General features: G+C 47.9%; 1 protein-coding gene across 1 annotated transcript in view; it reads right to left on the bottom strand.

The window, feature by feature from the left end:
- Map3k13 (mitogen-activated protein kinase kinase kinase 13) overlaps nucleotides 1–20028 on the bottom strand; it is a 124375-nt gene that overhangs the window by 4748 nt on the left and 99599 nt on the right. Inside the window, exons 8-11 of the mRNA XM_051150741.1 lie at nucleotides 14443–14552; nucleotides 12128–12244; nucleotides 8642–8779; nucleotides 1312–2053 (exon numbers count right to left, since the gene is read on the bottom strand). Coding sequence (XP_051006698.1) covers nucleotides 1312–2053; nucleotides 8642–8779; nucleotides 12128–12244; nucleotides 14443–14552 — 1107 coding nt within the window. The remainder of the gene's footprint in view (nucleotides 1–1311; nucleotides 2054–8641; nucleotides 8780–12127; nucleotides 12245–14442; nucleotides 14553–20028) is intronic.

Raw genomic sequence — 20028 nt, 5'->3', positions numbered from 1 at the left:
TTTTAAAAGCCAGTTCTAAAACATCACAATTTTATTCATTGTATTTTATTTTTGACATACATTTTTTTTTTCTTAAATAGGAAAGACAGTGCTGGAGTTAGTTGTCCTAATTGCCAAGATAAGCGGCTATTTTTAGGAACACCCACTGAACTGCATCTTGGGAAAGAGAAACTGGGCTGCTGTGGGGTGTGCAGTCAATGTGCTGTGTGCTCTGGGGGCCTGCAGAGCCGGAGGTGGCATCAAAGTGTCAGTAAGGATGCTCAAAGGTACATGGGGCGTGGAGTGACTGAGAAAAGGTGTGGGTTTCTTTTGAGGTTGGTTAGCCAGACCAAGGCTGGTGAGCTGGCTGGGGGCGAAGGCATCTGCCATCAAACAAAAGAGGCTAATGTCAGCAGGCTGCCTTCCAGATGCCATGCTAGACGCTTTCATTCATGTAGTCTTCAAATCAGCCAGCATGGCTGAGTCCACTACTGGGCTCTCTGTGCACGGTGACAGATTCACAGAGGTGCTAGGTGGATGACCCTGGCTTTGAACTGCCTGACTCCCAAGCTTAGAATGTCCAACACCAGGCAGCCCGTGGAGGAGACAGACAGTTCGCAATTCAGAACCAGCTGGGTCAAGGTGGTTGCTAATGTTTCCTAAAGAATAACATAAAGAACATTAGCATGGGTTGGGGAGGGGGAGCAGTGGTGTAGAAACACAGGCTTTAAAAAGCTATGTAGCCTGGGGCTGGAGAGATGGCTCAGTGGTTAAGAGCACTGTCTGCTATTCCAGAGGTCATGAGTTCAATTCCCAGCAACCACATGGTAGCTCACAACCATCTATAATGTGATCTGATGTCCTCCTCTGCCTGTAGATGTACATGCAGGCAGAGCACTGTATACATAATAATAAATAAATAAATCTTTTTTTAAAAAGCTATGTAGTCAAACGGATGCAGGAAATGCTGGACGGCACAGTTTACTATGCGGCTTCTCCAAGACCATGTTTGCCATCGCACACCAGCAATCTCCATTTCCTGAACTTCCTTGTGACGCCCCTCAGGACTGGAGTTGCCCAGACATTTTGACCCTGTGCCCTTAATATATGGTTACACCAGGCCCCCAGTTCAGTAACCCCCCAAATGTACTCCCTGGCGCACCGCTGAACCACTGTGGAGGGGATCTTTAGAGTAAAAGAAACCTCTGTGGTTTGTTGGCTCACTCTTTCCCCAAATGCACACCTTTTAATGTCCAAGTTTATACCGGGCATCACGCGATTGATGTTGCCATCCTCTGACGGCAGCGACAGGCTACTTTTGCCATACCTTACCTTGTGAAGGGGCCGCGGCTTTTGAGGTAGCATTGGGGGTGTGAATTGATGAGAAACACCAGATTGACAGCCATTAAATCCATTTGCCTCCGTTCTCTCAGAGCTTTGGGCATTTCCCCAAAGAGGATTGTGTGTTGGCTCAGGTGTGGGAACATCTAAAGACCCAGAATGCTCTGGCCTGCACTGGAAACAGGGATCATAAGGTTCCGCCTGGCAACAGCCCCAGGGTCCGACTTGGTCCCGGTCAAGTTCTGAATTTCTCCAGCAATCTGCTGCCATGGCTGTGGAGATGAGGTCCGGGCTGGAGCCAGGCATCTGTCTCTGCGCATGGTTGCTGAGTGGACTCCGCAGGGCCGCCGCCGGGCCAAAGTACCTCAGGTTATTGGCGCAGGTTGCAATATCCTGACCGTGAGTGTTGAGTCTGGGATGGCGGCTCTGTGGCAGGGCGGGAGGGAGTTGCTGGTATTGCTGCTGAAGAGGATCATGCTGAAGGACGGGAGAGCACTGAGCCTGAGCGTGGTGCAGGTAGCTGGGGTGTGGGGAGTTTTCCTGGGCTGGCTGGCTTTTCAAGATGGCTGCAAAGTCACTATGGCTGCCCCTGCTAGTCCCTCGGCGGTGACGCGGTTTGCTTCGGTATCGGCTCTTGGTGCTTGAGGCGCCCATTTTGGGACTTGCAGACAGAGGGGACGCACTGGGAACCACTTCTGTACTGGGGATGCTTTCGGAACGCAACAGGTCTGGCCTGGGAAGGAGAGCAGATCTGTTTCAGACACATCAAAAAACATGTTGGATAAAATATGCTAAGCTTTACAGTACACTCTTGGGTTATAGGTTTGCAATGCTGGGGAGCAGATCCAGTGTCATGTGACTACCAGGCAAGCGCCCTCTTCTGCTCAGCTACACCCGGAGCCCTACACACTCTGTTGTTATTGTACGTGTGCTTGTTGGAGGTGGTGCCTCACTCTGTGGCCCGGGCCAGTCTCACACTCATGGCAAGCTTCCTACTGCAGCCTCCAGAGGCCCGGAACTGTTAGAGTGAGCCAGCTACGTGGCTTACACAGTCTTTTAGTCAGCACTCAACTGACACGGGGTTTACCCCATGGAGACAGCAGGTGTACACAAGAGAACCCTTTAATGTCACAGTACAGTGCCGGATAAAACAGCAAAAGCTGGGAAACACTCTAAATGTCCACTTCCAGACATTTCCTTTTAAAATTTAATTTATTTTAATTATCATTGTGGGGGAGTACATATGGTGTGTGTGTGTGTGTGTGTGTGTGTGTGTGTGTGTGTGTGTGTGTGTGTGTGTGTGTTTCACAGTGCATGTATAAAGGCCAGAGAACAACGCTGGGGGAATTGGTCGTCTCCTTCCACCATGGGATTTGGGGACTGAACTCAGGTTCTCTGGTCTGTTTACTTTTTACCAGGTGAGCTCTCTCACTGGCAGCATTTATTTCTCTGTGCTCTGAGTCACTAACACACACACCTTGTTCTTTCCAGTTCTGTTCCACAGGGTCCTTACTGTGTTCCCCGTGATCCCGGCTGTCGGCTCGGCACCCTCGGGCCGAGCTACGGGCGCGGGAGCTTGCTCACATCAGACATCAGTCTAATGATGCACCTGGGCGAGCTGTTCATCACAAAGGAAACGGACGTCTCACTCTGTGGCCCGGGCTAGTCTCACACTCGTGTCACTCTTCCTACTGCAAGCCTCCTGAGTAGGTACCACAGAACAAACCTCAGGCTCAGCAGGCAAGATCTAAAATGTCCGAAGAGTTTGCCCTAGCCATGGTCTCCTGTAAAGATGAGACCGTGTGTTAATCCATGCTTGTGTATGATGGGTCCTAGCAAGGAGTCTGATTTACAGCCGGTACTCAATGAATCCTAAGGGCAGGCAGGAAAGGAGGGGTCAGAGAGGGTAAAAAAGCCCAGGAGGTTAGGCAAAGGCAGCAGGAAAGGGCTAGGGAGAAGCGACAGTGGATTTCCACTCTTCCTTCCCTCTTTGAGACAGGGTCCCTAGCCCAAGCTGGCCTTGAACTTTGCTGAGATGACCTTGAGCTAATCACCCTGCCTCTACTTCCTGAGCGCTGCTGCTGCGACTGCAGGCGCGTGTCACCAGGGCCTGTTTATACCATGCTGGGCACGGAACCTGGGCCTTTGTGCGTGTTCTAAGAGTACTCTACCATATGGCCTATGTCCCCAAGCTAACATTCCACTTTTATCCTAATGGAGGGAGCCTCGCTCAGCTGTGCTCCAGTGCCTACAGGGCCAGTGTGAGGGTCACAGGCAGGGGGAAGCCGGAACATCAAAGTACAGCCCAGCCCACATGTAACAAGCAGTTCCTGAGCTGATCAACGGGCTCCTGCAGGTCAGCCGTGTTCCATGTTTGGGGCCAGACAAGACACCCAGCAGGAGGAGGTTTCAGAGCTCGAGGGGCTACACATTCCTTTTTTAATTTTTAATTTTTTAAAAGAATTACTTATTTATAGCATATATACAGTGTTCTGCTTTCATGTATGCCTGTACACCAGAGGAGGGCACCAGATTTCATTATAGATGGTCATAAGCCACCATGTGGTTGCTGGGAACTGAACTCAGGACCTCTGGAAGAGCAGACAGCGCTCTTAACCACTGAGCCATTTCTCCAGCCCCCACATTCCTTTTTTTGTTTGTTTTTTAAACAGCAGAAACACTCTCTCAGCTAATTCTGAGGCAGCCAGATGCAGTGGCCCTGGTTGAAAGAGGGCATGCAGCAAGCAGTCCCCTCTGCATGCTGTCCCGGCCCCTCCCAACTCAGCTGCGGCATCTGACACACCACCATGCAAGCCCCGGAATCCTGCGGACACTGCTGCTGGTCAGCTTGTGCTGTAGAGAGGACCTGGGCAGAAGAGGTTCAAGGGCTTCTCCTGGGACAACAGACAACCCAGGGTTGGGTTAGCATGCACTTGCACGGTAACCGGCGTTGGGCACCCAAGGGAGAGTTGAGGAGAAAGCGTCCCAAGTTAGGTGACTGCAAACCTCACAGAGTGACCTTGCTCAACCACTTCGCAGCCTGCAACACGCCTCATGATTTGCGAAGTGCCTGGCTCTGACTGTCACATCGGTACTTCATAAGGGCATTGAGTATCACGGGTGGTGGCGGTGGTGGCTTGGCATCACCAAGCAGAGTGATCCTTTGACCTGGAGTCTTTTACTCTAGAGCACAGTTCTTTCCCACTCCAGGCTTCTCTTTTAGATGTCTCCTATGGAAAACAGGCTGGGAGGACCTACATGAAACTCCAATGGCCAAGAGGGGACTCTTGACTGAAGGACTCCATCAGATTTGCCTGCGAGTATAACTGTGAGGGGTCTTCTTCACGGTTAACGTAGGAGAACCTAGCCTACCGCGGGCTGGGCATTCCTAGACATGTGGCCTGGGCTGTAAAAGAAAGGTAGTAGAGGGCTGGAGAGATGGCTCAGAGGTTAAGGGTGCTGACTGCTCTTCCAAAGGTCCTGAGTCCAATTCCCAGCACCCACATGGTGGCTCACAACCATCTATAGTGAGATCTGGTGCCCTTGGCCTGCAGGCGTACATGCAGGCAGAGTGCTGTATACCTAATAAATAAATCTTAAAAAAGAAAAGAAAGGTAGTTGAAGGTGAGCAGTGCTCCTCCACGGTCTCTGCTTCAGTTCCTCTCCCCAGGTTCCATCTTGAGATCCTGCTCTCCTTCCAGGGACTATGGGCTGTAACTTGTAAGTCAAACAAACCTCTTCCCTCCCCAAGCTGGTTTTGGTCAATGTTTGAACATAGCAACGGAAAGCAAATGGAAGCCAGCAGCACCCTTCTGGCTCTCGACTGGGACTGGAGCTTCAGGTGGTGGCTGGCTTCTCTTCTCTCCGGCCTCTCCCAAGGTCTCTGAATCTAGGACTGAACTGTCCAAATAATCTAACATTTCCACCCTTGATGGTGACAGGCAGGGCAGTGTCTGGCAGGCTGCCCGCCTTGGGTTCGGCTCTTCGGCTCACTCACAACATCAACTCCTACTTTTGAGTTGCATGGTCCCTTTTGCTTCCTGGGTGCACTTGGTCTTAAAACTGTGGGCAGAGAAGAGTCAGTGAGTGGACTCTGCCTCTGATCAGTAAAAGAGACGAAAGCAAGGCTTGTGCAGGCTATTGCTGAGAACTGCTTCTCACCTCTCCACCAGAAGATGGTTGGGGCAGTAAGTAAACAGAAGCCTGGAATCAGCTCATGGTGTGGTCGTTAGGAGTTAGGACTGTACCAGTTGTTCCATGCTGGAATGTCCCCTGTTAGCGCAGCCTCCTAAAACCGTTCTTGGTGCTCAGGAGATAAGGGAACGGCTGACAAGTGTGACCTCGTGAAGTTAAAGAGTGTCTCCTCAATGAAGGAAGCAAGTTTACTAAATGAAGGGACAGCCTCCAGAACAGGATGACAATCCTTGCTAGCTGCCCATCAGACGGGCATCAAGATGGAGAAAAACAAAGAGCCTCTGCCCCCCAAAAGAAGTGGCCAACTCACATGGTGGCTCCTAACTATCTACAGTGAGATCTGGTGCCCTCTTCTGGTATACAGGTGTACAAGAAGGCAGGAGACTGTATACATAATAAATAAATAATTTTTTAAAAGCAGGCTAAGGAATTGAACAGAATATCTTCAGCAGAAGAATTACAAATGGCTACTAACAACTCTCAAGTGTTCAACAGGGCTGGGGACATGGCTCAGTCAGCAAGGTGCTCACCACATAAGCTTGATGGAATGAGTTTGATTCCCATCACCCATGTGTATAAAAAGAAGCCAGGTGTGGTGGCGTGGCCTTGTAATCTCAGCTTGGAGTGGGGCTGAGTTGGGGGAGGAGAAGGGGAAGGGGAGGCAGAGGCAGAGAGATTCATGGGACCTGCTGGCCAGCCAGCCCAGCCTACTTAGTTTCAAAACAAAACAAAAACAAACAAACAAACAAAATGATGTGGATGTCATCTGAGGAACAACAGTCAAGAATGACCTCTTCTCTCCAGATGTACATATGTACATACATACATGTGCACACCTATGTGTATATGCACACACAAACTGAAAAAAAAACAACAACAGTGTTTCACACCTCTAGCCATCAGGGAAATGCAAATTAAAACTACTTTGAAATTCCTTCTCACCTCAGTTAGTGACTCTCATCAAGAAAACAAATGACTACAAATGCTGGCAAGGATGTCAAGGGAACTTGTTCACTCTTGGTGTGGGTGTAAACTGGTGCGTCTGGAAGTCAAGAGGCTCCCCAAGAAGCTAGAGCCAGAGTCAGCTTGTGACCAGTCTTACCACTCTTGGGGACACCCCTGATGGACTGCGGGCCCTAATAGGCAGAGTCATGCACACACGTGTTTACTGCAGCTGTACTTACAACAGACAGGAAATGGAAACAGCCTAGTTACCCATCAACAGAAGAGTGGATAATGGGGAGGAGGTACATATGCACAACGGGATTTTTTTAGTCAGCTGTAAACAAAAAATATTATGAATAACAATTATGAAAATTGACAGATCTGAAAAATATTATAAAGTATGGTAACCCAGGCTCAAAGACAAACACCCTGTGTTCTTTGTCATATGTGGATCCCAGCTTCAAATGTAGACGCATGCATTTATGTGTGAGTGAGCAATATGTGGGGGACAGGAAACTAGCAAGGGCCCCTGAGAGTCAGGGGAAGAGCTTTAGTGGAGAGGAATGGAAGGATTACAGAATATACCTGCTATGGGGGGAGGAATACTAGGGGTGAAAGGGTTTGAGCAGGCATAGGGAGCAGGGATATGGGGGGAGGGGGAGAGAGAGACAAGAGTTGCATGGAGGGTCAAGGGAATCTAAGCAAGTATGGAAATGGCATAAAACTCTGCTACTTTCCAAATTAATGAAATTTAAAAGACAAACATGCTTTCTTGGCTTGTGTTTTCTCCTTCCTATTTTCCTACTGCATTTGGTTCAAGTCTTACAGGGCCAGGCTTGGGACGTTCTCTGGCATGTGGGAATTAGAAGGCTCACAGATTTTGGTAATTCTAAAAGGATGAAAAGTATTCTAAGATGTTTTTGAAGGTGCTAGGCATCAAAGCCTTGCTCTACATTGAAGCTCACCCTCTCTAAAGATGTATCTCCACTCGCTAATGCTGAGATGAGACCAATATAAAGCAAGTACAATAAAAGGGGAAAGAAGCCGGTGGTGGTGGTGCATGTCTTTTTTTTAAATTTAATTTTATTTTTATTTATTGTATATGAGTGCTTTATCTGCAGAAGAGGGCATCATATTACATTATAGATGGTTATGAGCCACCTTGTGGTTGCTGGAAATTGAACTCATGACCTCTGGAAGAGCAGGTGGCACTCTCAACCACTGAGCCATCTCTCCAGCCCCGGTGGTGCATGTCTTTAATGCCACCACTTGGGAGGCAGAGGCAGGTGAATTTCTGTGAGTTGGAGGCCAGACTGATCTATAGAGTGAGTTCTAGGACAGCCAGGGCTACACAGAGAAACCCTGTCCCAAAAAAAACCAAACCAACCAAACATACAAATAAATGGGGAAAGAATGATTTCTTAAAAGTTAAACCCTGGGGGGCTGGAGAGATGGCTCAGGGCTTAAGAGCACTATCTGCCCTTCCAGAGGTCCTGAGTTCAATGCCCAGCGACGACATGGTGATTTATACTCTATAATGTGATCTGATGCCCTCTTCTAGTGTGCAGGTGTATATGCAGATGAACATTCATTTACATAAAATAAATAAATCTTTAAAATTGAGTTTGAGGCCAGTCTGGGCAACTGCCTAACAAACAACCCCCCCAAAAGTCATAAAGTGTACCTCCATTCAGAGGTGGAGTAAGGGAGTTACTTACTTGGTTAGGTGTATGTAATCATCAATGGCCAGTTCTCTAAGTAAACATATTGATGAAGTATGCACAGACCACTGTGTCAAAAATCAAGAGTTACCATGAACTCAGTTCTGTTTCTTAGGGTTGTAAGAATAGAAAGAAATTCCGTGTGCCATGATGATACCGTTTACCCATGAAGATACTGGCATTGAGAGAGGCCAGGTGACATGGCCTAAGGCGCACACTTCCAAAGCAGGGCCGGAGTTTCAACCCAGATCTGGCATATGCTTTTCTTTCCTGTGTCTGGGCTAAGATAAGGTGCCTCAGATAGTAAGAAATGAGACTGCTAGGGTCTAAGCCATGCTCTCTCTCGTCTTCCTTCTTGGTTTCAGCTACAGAGGCGGCCATACCCACCACACTCAGGGAAGGCCTTTTTACGGGTATCCTCGTCTATCTAGCTGTCTGATGGATGGACACGGTTGTCTCACCGCTTAGTCTGCACTCCGGCCTTGTGAGGCACACCCTTCCTTTTCATGAGCTTCTCCATGGCGTTGGGGTGGATTATTGGACGGACAGGGTGTCGTTTGTAGGTCCCAGGGTACTTCTTTTCCACTGCTTGCTCTCGCCTGTGGGACAGAAAACAAAACAAAACAAAACAGAACAAAACACTCCTTGGTTTTCGTAGACAGAAGGCAGGATAGAAGATGGTGACTGTGGAACTAGAAAATAGAAAACACCCTCCTACTCTCCTGCTTACAGAAGAGAAAAAGACAGGACCTAATGGGGGGGGGCCTAACCGGAGCGCTAGGTGAAGCATCTTCCACCGAACAGGTGCATGCTGGGGAGATGGCTCAGTGGTTAAGAGCACTTGCTGTTCTTCCAGAGGACCTGAGTTTGATTCCTAGCGCCCTTGTCAGGTAGTTCACAGCTGTCTGTAACTGCACACTCAGTGGGGGCGTAGAACTAAACAGAGTTCTCAAGACAGGAAACACAAGTGGATGAGAAGAAGCGTGTTTAAGAAATGTTTAATGTCCTGGGACATTAGGGAAATGCAAATAAAAACCACTTTGAAATGTCATCTTACCTTCTTAATTAGAACAGTTGAGATTAAAAACAACAGGCAAACAACACCCAAAAACAACAGGCAAACAACACCCCAAAACAAATGATGAGGAATGCTAGCATGGGTGTGGGGAGAGAGAACCCTGATTCGGTGCTGGTGGGGTGTGACCAGGTCCAGGCACTATGGAAATCAGTGTGGAGGCTCCTCAGAAAGCTAGAACTAGATGCCAGGAATCGATGAAGGAAAAGGTGATACATTTACACAGCAGCATACTGTTCAACTACTTAAAAAAAAAAAAAAAATGGGGCTGGAGAGATGGCTGAGCAGTTAAGACCAGTGGCTGTTCTATGGATCTGGGTTCGATTCCCAGCACCCACTCCCATGAATCTGACACCCTCTTCTGTCCTTTATGGGCATTGTATGCGCATGCTGCACAGACATCATAATACACATATAATTTTTGGCTACATTTTTTAAAAAAAGAAAACAAAATAGAAAGATTTCAAAAAGAAGAACAACTATAGAATTGGCCGGTAAGTGGCTGGACCTGGAAACAATCATTCTGAGTGAGGTAACTAGCCTTTCACTTGCAGATATTAGCTCTGAATTTTCCGATAGGTACGTTTCATTTGGAATATCCGTAGCAGTCAGGGCCATACTAAGGGGTGCAACATGGTGGTGGTGGGGGGCTTAAAGGGGAAGGAGATATAACACATTGGTTTAAAAGCTCAAAGAGGAGGAATGCAACAGGAAGGGTTAAATTGGCATGGGGAATGGTAGAGCAGGCTAGAAGAGGGGATATGCAAAGGAATAAATAACTCTAGAAACTTTTCAAAACAATTAAATGGAAACCCACTTACTATTGTAGAAGCTTACACACATAAACACACACACACACACACATACACACACACACACAGAATAACTTTAGAAACTTTTCAAAACAATTAAATGGAAACCTACTTACTATTGTAGAAGTTTACACACACGCGCGCACACACACACACACACACACACACACACACACACACACACACACACAGAGAGAAAGAGAGAGAGAGAGCGAGAGAAGTTACCCTATAGAGGCTTACCAATGCCCTTACTAGACATCACAGGCTGACAAATAAAATGCGTAGTGTCAGGATTGGGCTACTTCTTTTGTAGTTTTTGGCTCCATTGAGCTTCCATAGGTGCCAAACGCAACAGGCTACTGCCAGAGCTCTTGGTTACCCTCTAGAAGTTGACAATAAGCCCCCATGGCTGAAGCTCTCACACTTGAGTCACAGAGCATGGGTTGGTGAGTACTGACCTGGAAGCTTCCTCTCTACTGGCTAGCTTTCACAGTGCTGGAAGGTGCTACACACTGGAGGAGGAGAGTGGTTATCAGTCTTTCCTGCTGGGAACCCCGAGGCCTACAGTGATGACCAGCCTAGCAAGGCATGCTCACTGGTGCAACATGGCACTCACAGCACAGGAGTAACAACCAGTCTCTCATTTGGAGCTTAGTCCCACTCCATTACACGAAGCCCACATCTGGCATCACTGTCACACCAAGCATCTCCGGCTCGATAGGTCACAGGCCCTAGGTGAGAACTTCCTATGGCTCTGCTAAATGGACATAGTATTAAGTCGATGCCTAACGACGTCTCTTTATACCTGGAGATTTATGCCTCTCACTGTCCTCATCTGGGAGGTGGTGATGAGTACAGCGACCAGCAGCCGGCCGAGGTGCAGCGACATAAGAGGCTGCTGTGGAATGCTCAGCCCTAAATGGAACACAGATACTGTCCCCTGTCCTCCCAGAGGCTCAGACGTCACGGTGGAAGCAGGGGCAGAAAGACTGTAGGAGCCAGAGGTGGTAAACAAATACAAGAAAACAGTGTCCTTTGGGGACAAAGGGACAGTTGCACACATGAGTTTAAAGTGGGTAGGACAGAATGCACAAGCTCAAACCAAGTCCTACTAAGGAAAGGGAGGCATGACGCGAAGGCCCTAGCCTAGGCCAGGAGCTGCTGGCGATCGGTGGCTGCTCAGAGATGGAGAGTTGGTTTTCTTCAATATTGGCCATGAGGGGGCATGAGCTTGGATGGGTAGGGAAGTGCGGGCGGGTCTGGGAGGAGATGGTCAGAACTCAGCTCGGTCTGTAAAGGTCCCAAATAGCTAACTTGAAAAATACCTCAAGTAGAAGAGAGGCCCCATTTGTATTCATAGTGTGAAAATTGTAAGCGGGCGGGTCTGGGAAGAGATGGTCAGAACTCAGCTCGGTCTGTAAAGGTCCCAAATAGCTAACTTGAAAAATACCTCAAGTAGAAGAGAGGCCCCATTTGTATTCATAGTGTGAAAATTGTAAGCAAAATATATACAGTAAGTTATTTTTTAAACAGAGAGAGAGGGGTGGTGGTCGGTGCAGAGTATTTTCAGTTGCCTACAAGTTCTGAACCACACTTACCAGACACCAGCTTGTTGTATCTGAAGGCTGTCATTGAACAAGCAGAAGGGACTGAGACTAAGTTACCTCAACTCTGTTCTGTTCTCACCTCAAACTCATGCATGACCTTTCTCTTCCCCAACACGATCAAGCACAGAAGCTTTGCTACCATCAGGGATCCCTTTGCACGGTGCTTTACTTTCCAAAGGTCAGTGAGTCACTGAGTGTCCACGCTAAATTCTTCTGGAAAGGAAGCCCCTCTCTGAACCACGTGGCAGAGTTAAATGGTCGCGTATCAGCCCTGCAGCAACGCTAACAAGCTTTACCCTTACCCTGGCAGGGACCTGGGGACAGTGAGTGCTTAAGGAGAGCTGACTGAATAACAAACACATCTGCATGTTCACTGCAGTGGAGCAAGAGCAGCTCCTCCCGCTGACTGACAGACAGAGTGGCGAGCAGACTGGCATGGGCCTCAGTACGTACTTGAGGAGCTCCTTCTCCCGCATTTCCAGCTGCAGCATGATGGCGCTCAGCTCCATGTACAGATTGTTAGCCCGCTCAAGCTTTCTCTCATAGTGCTCTCGAATATCCAGGGCGTGCCTGTCAATGAAAACACAGGGTGAACAGAGACGAGACAACTCTGATGAGCCATGTGCAGTGGCTGACTTCAAAGCACTAGCTCCAGGAGCCTCTGTTTTTACTTTTTTTTTTTTTTAAATTGTTGGTTTTTTGGTTTTCGTGACAGGGTTTCTCTGTGTAGCCTTGACTGTCCTAGACAGCTTTGTAGACCAGGCTGGCCTCAAACTCACAGAGATCCGCCTGCCTCTGCTTCCCGAGTGCTGGGATTAAAGGCGTGCGCCACTGTGCCCGGCTCAAATTTTTCTTAACACAAGGAGTCAGACGAGGAGTGGGAGATGGGGAGTCTGAGCTGTGTGTTTTATCCTAAGCCCACCCTCCCCCGCCCCCACCCCTGGCACACGGAGAGCCGGGCAGGCCACAGATAGAATAAGAACACACTGTATGTGCATTTTACCGTCTTCATACAACTCACATTCACACGTGAATGGAGAGAGTGTAACGTTAACACCATGATCACATTCTTATCCACGGCACAGGGCTTGTCTGCCTAGTGTGGTCTCAATGCTCCCCCTTAGATCCAAATGTAAACCGTCACCCATAAGGTGGCGGTGCTGGAGGAGGTGGCACGGAGGTAATAGAGGGAGCCCTTGTGTTTCTCCACTGGGTGAGGACACATGCTGTGCCATGAGGTGATAACGGGTCTTCACCAGATACTGACTTTGCTGCTGGTTTGATGCTGAACTGCCCCACTTCCAGAATCATGTGCAGTGCATGTCTTCCATTTATAAACTGCTAAATCAAAGGCATTTTTGATATAGAGGCCTAACTGCCCAGTACAGTGGTTGTCTGGAGGTGGGGAAGTGGAGTTTATAAATCCCTGCCCTCCAACGCACCGAGAACAGCGGACGTGCCCTACAAATCTCTGTTGCAAAGGGTTATAAGGGAGGGAAACAGTCAGAGGAGAGGGTCAAAGTTATACACAAAGGAAGCCATGTGTGCGTGGGTGTACGCATACCACGCTGTGCTTGTGGAGGTCCGAGGCTGCCTTAAGTGTTCTTCCTCACCCAGCGCGGTGCTGGTCAGGGGCTCTGTTTGCCTGTGCACTGCATGCCCCAGGCTGGCTATCCATCAGCTTCTGGGGAGTCTCCTGCCACTGCCTCCTCTCTTGTCCCGGGAGCTCATGGGTCACAGAGAGCTGCCACAGGAAGCCCGGCTTTCTATGGGCTCTGGGAACTTGAACTCAGGTGTTCATACTCCTGTGGCAAGACCTTCACTCACTGAGCTATCTCTCTAACCACGGGGTAACTTTTTATTGTTCAAATGTTAATGATTAAAAAAAAAAAAACAACTGATAGCAAGTTGTTCATAAGTACCAAGTGGTACTTTGATACATGTGTTTGTTGTATAGTGTTCAGGAGCTGGAGAGGCGGTTCAGCAGCCAAATGCGTGCACGCGCTACTCTTCTAGAGGACTGGAGTCCAATTCCCGGCATCCATTTAAGGTGCCCACAACCAGTTGTAACTCCAGCTCCAGGGGATCTGATGCCCCTGGCCTTTGTGGGCATCTGCACCCATGGGCTCATAATCATACATAGAAACACAAATATAATTTAAAATAAGAGATAAATGAAAAGATCAGAGTAAGCATGGCAATTTAATCCAACAATGATCGTTCTTTATGTTGGAAACATTTCAAATCCTTTCTTCTAGCTTCTTTAAATAAGAAAAGGGGGAAAAAAAGAAACCCCAAAGTCAGGGTGGTGGCTCAGGCCTACAATCCTTGTACCCTGTGATTTTTAGGCCAGCATGATCTGTGTGATCTACATACTAAGATCCAAGCCACCAATGACCTTGACTCAAGCAAGCAAGCCACTCTGAGCAGGAGAGCAGGGGAGCTGAGCAATCCAGCAAGCTATGTTACCTGTCATGACCCTAGTGTGCAGGAGAAATGGAGAATTTCTTTCTTCTGTCTAATTATAACAGCATCAGCTAGTTGGCATTTCCCGCCCCATCCCTCTGCACGCCCTCCCAGCCGATAGTAAACACCCTCCTATTCTGTTTCTCTGAGACCAGCCTTTCCAGACTCCCCTTGGAAAGATGCAGAAGGGGCGGTTCAACAGTGTTTGGTTCCTGCTCCTTTCGCAACACGGACAGGTGGGGCCAGGAGAGGGGTGGGGCGAGGCGAGGGGCGGGGCGAAGAGAGGGGCGGGGTCATCTGACCTGAGCTCCTCCCTGCGCCGGCGAATCAGTTCTTCATCTAATCGGTGTATACAGGTCCCTTCACTTTTGATTTTCTCAAAGTGTTTTTTCACTTCTTCTCTCCATTCAGCCTGAGTGAGGAAAGTTTAATTTTGTTAACGCTGTCGTTTCCTTCCCAGATGTGTCCATGGGATCACGTACAAGCCTCTGTCCCTCTGCGTGCTTCCTCCAAACTTCCAACAAGACCGTCTTCAGGTTAAGTGCTCAGGAAGCACTGCCGAACTAACAAGACATCCCCCCCCCCCCAAGGCTGTAACTGCAAGCCCCACCCACTGTCCTGAACACAGTGCTGTCTCTTTTTCAGTTTCCCCAAAGCAATGGCCACTAGAACCAGCACAGGACACAGTGAGCATCCCTTCTGGGACAGAAGTGCTTAGCTGAAGTCAAGGGAGTATGTGTGGAGGCAGAAAGAAAGCCTTGAGGACTGAGGTTCACATGCCTGGGAGTTATCTTTACACCCGCTGTCTCATGGGTTTTGCTTAGTACAAAAGCCTGAGAGGAGATCTGGAAATCCCAGAGAAAGTGCACAGCACAACAGGGCACTGCACAGGAATGTGGACTGAAGGAGAAAGGGCAAGAAGGGAGGAGGGAGCAGGGAGAAGGGAGGAGGGGGAGGAAGGGGAGGAGGAAGGGAGGAGAGTAATTCAGGATTATGGCTGACTGAAGCTCCTTCGTTCAGTGAACTCTCTTAACATTCCTTTGGCTTAAGATGAGGTGAAGTAGGGTTTCTTTTTGTTTTTGATTTTGATTTTGATTTTTTAAATTTTTTTATTAATTTATTCTTGTTACATCTCAATGGTTATCCCATCCCTTGTATCCTCCCATTCTTCCCTCCCTCCCATTTTCCCATTATTCCCCTCCCCTATGACTGTTCCTGAGGGGGATTACCTCCTCCTGTATATGCTCATAGGGTATCAAGTCTCTTCTTGGTAACCTGCTGTCCTTCCTCTGAGTGCCACCAGGTCTCCTCCTCCAGGGGACATGGTCAAATATGAGGCACCAGAGTATGTGAGAAAGTCATATCCCACTCTCCACTCAACTGTGGAGAATGTTCTGACCATTGGCTAGATCTGGGTAGGGGTTTAAAGTTTACCACCTATATTGTCCTTGGTTGGTGCCTTAGTTTGAGCGGGACCCCTGGGCCCAAATCTGCCTATCATAATGTTCTACTTGTAGGTTGTTTTTGATTTTTAATACAGGGTTGTTCTGTGTAGCCCTGGCTGTCCTGGAACTCACTCTGTAGACCAGGCTGGCCTCCGACTCACAGAGACCGCTTGCCTCTGCCTCCTGCGTGCTGGGATTACAGGCGTGTACACTACCTCTTGGCTGAGTTGAGAAGCTTATTTTTGTTGTTGTTTTTCTTAAATTTACTTAAAAAGAATCAAGAAAGGGGCTGAATTTCACATTGGGTCAGCAACAGGACAACCAGGCAGTGGCAGAAGTTGGGGTGAAGAATTTTAGGGAGAATGCCAGGCAGTGGTGGTGCACCCCTTTAATCCCAGCAGAGGCAGGGGCAGGCAGATCTCTGTGAGTTCGAGGCTGGCCTGGTCTACAGAGCAAGTTCCAGGACAGCCAGGGCTGCACAGAGAGCCCTGTCTCAGAACTGCCTCTCCCTGTCAAAAAAAGAACGTTCGGGAGGAGATCCAGAGTGGCTATGAAATCATACACCTGCCACAAGCTCACAGACCAAGAGAGGCACTGCACCCTCCACGTGACACAATTTCCTAGTCAACTTCAGAAGCTGACAGACCTCTGCTGGGTCAATAGATCATTTCAATAAAATGCCATTTAGCTGTTTTCATGAGACTAATGTGTGGACTACCTCGATGAGAGCCTACCAAGGCAACTTCTAGTGCTCTGGATGTATAAAGGAGTGTCTCTAATAGTGCATATTGTCCCGGGGACTGCTCTCCCACCTTGGACACATGCTGTTAGGGGGCCCTCTGGATCATGTGCAGTTCAGCTTTTGATTGATGCTTTCTACAGCGCCATACCATTTCCACTCCCACCATCTGCCAGGCCCTGATTTCTCACATCACCACCAACACTTGTCTTTAATGTTCCTTATAACGGCATCCCATTTTTCAGTATCCATCCAAAGGAATTGAAATCAAGACCTTGAAAAGAGATCAGTATCCCAGCTTACTGCACTCTTGACTGACAGTGTGACTGAAGCAAACAATGGGGAACAATCCATGCTGAGGGCATCTCGACAGCAGGTGAGGGGAAGCAAGGTCACAGATACCAGATTGCTACAAAAAGAGCAAAACCATGTGCGTGTGAAGTTATTCCCCGTAGAGCAGAGTAATGGCAAAATGAAATCAGTGTGCATCTTATTTACCTTGAAAGTGTATCAGAGAAAACATCGAGATGGTGACAATCCAATTTAGGCTGAGCAGTTTTAGATTCCTGGCAAGGGCATTAGAAACAAATAGGCGGGGCGTGGTGGTGCACACCTGTAATCGGCATGCACCTGGGAGGCAGAGGCAGGAGGATCACTGTGAGTTTGAGGTCAGCGTGGTCTACAAAGTGAGTCTAGGATAGCCAAGGCTACACAGAGAAACCCTGTCCCAAAAAACAAACAAACAAAAAAACCAAAACAAAAAAAAAAAAAAAAAAAAAAAAAAGAAAGAAAGAAAGAAAGAAAAAGAAACAAACAGTGTACAGTGTACAGGGCACCTGTGTTTCTCTTTTCCATTTGACCTTCACTAGGAACCCTTAAGTATTATTTAGATGGGTAGGTGGAGGTCACACAGCATTGAGATATAGTCAGGATAGGGTTTAGAATCAAGGAATACAGCCTTCCTAGTACGCCACTAGTCGGCTCATAAACACTCCATTATCATTAGCCAGAAGTGGTCTCAGTTTCAGACCTGGAAACATATTAGTTTACAAACAGTTGAAAAATTATTGCAACTAGCTAAGATAGTAGACTGGAGGCTATTTGGGGAGAAATGAGGTGCTGTGTTGAGAGGAAAACAGAGGAATTAGCGGACAGAGCAGACTGCTATGTGCTGACGGTCTGTGCTCTCGTGATCTGAAAGCCCCAAGGGAGAGGGCTGAGGTGGGGGATGGGGTGGAGTCAGGAGGGCCTCTGTGTTTTAGTGTGGCCTGCCCTTTACCATGAAGGACACATAGAAAGAGCATCTGCTACGAAGTAGGACTCATGTCCTTCCCTGTCCCGGATAGGCAGGGCTTCTCTTGGGCTTTTTAGCCTCTGAACTGTGGGGAGTCAGTTTCTGTCTTTGACAAACTACCCGTGGATAGTAATTTAACCTGGCAGCTCATGTCAAAGCAGATGTCCAATCTACTTCCCCCGCCCCATCCCCCCAACCTCATCTTTCCTCTCCTGGCTCCAAAGTAACCTCAGTCAGGTCAGCACTCACTTGGTTTTGATTATTGACTCAACAGTGAAAGTGGGTTGGCACATGGGGGGGCCGGTCCTGACGTGCTTTGCATATGAGAGGTTTTTCAGAAAAGTTAACACTGGCTTGAGAGCATTGAAGTAAAACCTTAGAAATTGATTTGACATTTTCCAAATACATATTGTTAAATTGACTGTCTCAGTGGCTTTTAACACAAAGTTATGATAATATATAATTTCCCAGAAAAGGGAGCAAAGTTGTTTGCAGCCATATCCTACATGTGAAAGATTTCCTAGAGAGTACCTGCTGTTACTCTTGTTTCACAAAAGGATCACATCGTGTGTGTGTGTATGTGTGTGTGTGTGTGTGTGTGTGTGTGTGTGTGTGTGTGTGTGTGTGTTTTCATGCGTGCGCAATGGGCAGAGGCCCATGGAAAGCAGAAGGGGGTATCAGAGTCCCTGGAGCTAGCGTGGTTGGGAGCCACCTGATACATGTGCTGGGACCCAAACTCAGATCCTCTGAAATGCTTTCAGCTGATGAGCCATCATCTCTCCAGCCCCAGCATTCCAGCTTTTAAATCAAGGTCTTAAATTGGTTTTGAGTTAATTTCTGTGCAGGATGAGTGTAGTGAGAATTTTGTAAATTTTTTAAACTATGGAAATGTTGTGGGTGTGAGGCTAAGAGGCTGCTCTGGCAGGGCGTGGCTTTGCCAGCTGCAGATACTTTATGGGGATGTGTGACCTTCGGGATCCAGGGAGCTTTTCAGATGATCTCTAAACGCTAGAGCCCTAAGAGGTGGGGTTGCTGCTGTTGGCTGGTTGGTTGCTGTTTGTCAAGTAGTCGTGCACAAAGAAACAAGATGGAGAAATTGACTGTGAAGTCAAACCTGCCCCAAGGAACCCAACACCCCTAACCAGCAGGAAGTAGTCTAACATAACAACATTCTTTCTCCTCTATCCTTCTTGGAAGGGTGGGAGAGAGCGAGGAACCCGCAGCCTGTCAGCCCAGTTGCAGGTGAGAGATGGTGGGTCTAACTTTATTCTTCTGCAGACGGAGATCCAGCTATGCCCGCACGGTCTATCGACTAAGAGTTCCTGCCCCACCTCCAGCGTATGTTCTTGAGGAATTTGTCAAAAAATTAGGTGGCTGGAGCTGCAGTTGATTTCTGATCCTACTCTATCTACTGGTCTGTAATGTCTGTTTCTGGGCAGTGCCAGCAGGCTCATCCCCGTGGCCCTGTGGTGTACGGCAGCACCGCCGGCAGCATTCTTTCTCTGCTTAGGACTTTGCTATGCATACTCCTTTGTGATTCCATATGAACAACATTAGAATTTTGACAGGAATTGCATTGGATCTGTAGGTTAGTTTTGTAAGTATGATTCTTTTCACTTTATCCATCCTGCCAAACCAGGGGTCTTCTTTAATTTCCATTTTCATTGTCTTAAAGCTTTCGTTGCATACTTGCTGAGCCATCTCACCAGCCCCTCTCTAGAGCTCCTGCCATGGAAGCATGCTGAACTTTGTCAATGTCTTTTATGCATCTATACAAGTGACTGTGAGATTTCTGACTGTTACAGGATCTATTTATATGGTCCTGTGGTTAAGAACTCTTGTTCTGGAATCATGAGACCTGTGATTCGGATTACAGAACCCCTGGAGCAAAGCAGATGTTCCCATAAATGCCAGGACCGCTACCTCTGAGGTGTTTTCTTATTTTCATTTACTCTCTTTTTCTGACGAGGGTGAGACGAAACCTCGAAGCAGCTTAATTTCCCTGGTGGCTGAGGCTGTTGAGCACCGTTTCCAAGTGTGTATTTGGCATTTGCGGTTCCTTTGGGAAGTGTTGATTAACTTCGTTATCCCATTATTGACTATTTTGCTGGTTACTTTTCATAGTGATTGGCTTTTCTGGATTAATCCCCTGTCTGATGCGGAGATGATAATGTCTCTTCACTTTGGTGATTGTTGGCTTGGCTCTGCGGAAGCTGTTGAGTCTCATGCACTCTAGAGTCACCTCCTGTGATATTGTGATCATTTTCAGAAAGTCTCTGCCTATTCTTGTATTTTCAAGTATTTTCCTTACATTTTTTTTTTTCTCTAGTGCTCTTAAGGTTTCTGGTTTAACATGAAGGCTCTTTGATCCACTTTCATGGAGGGTGTCTGTATGAGAGACAGATGCATC

This window comes from Acomys russatus, chromosome 8 (genome assembly GCF_903995435.1).
Source record: "Acomys russatus chromosome 8, mAcoRus1.1, whole genome shotgun sequence".
Classification (NCBI taxonomy): domain Eukaryota; kingdom Metazoa; phylum Chordata; class Mammalia; order Rodentia; family Muridae; genus Acomys; species Acomys russatus.
The sequence above is the reverse complement of the archived record's forward strand: the minus strand, read 5'-3'. Positions and strand labels throughout refer to the sequence as shown.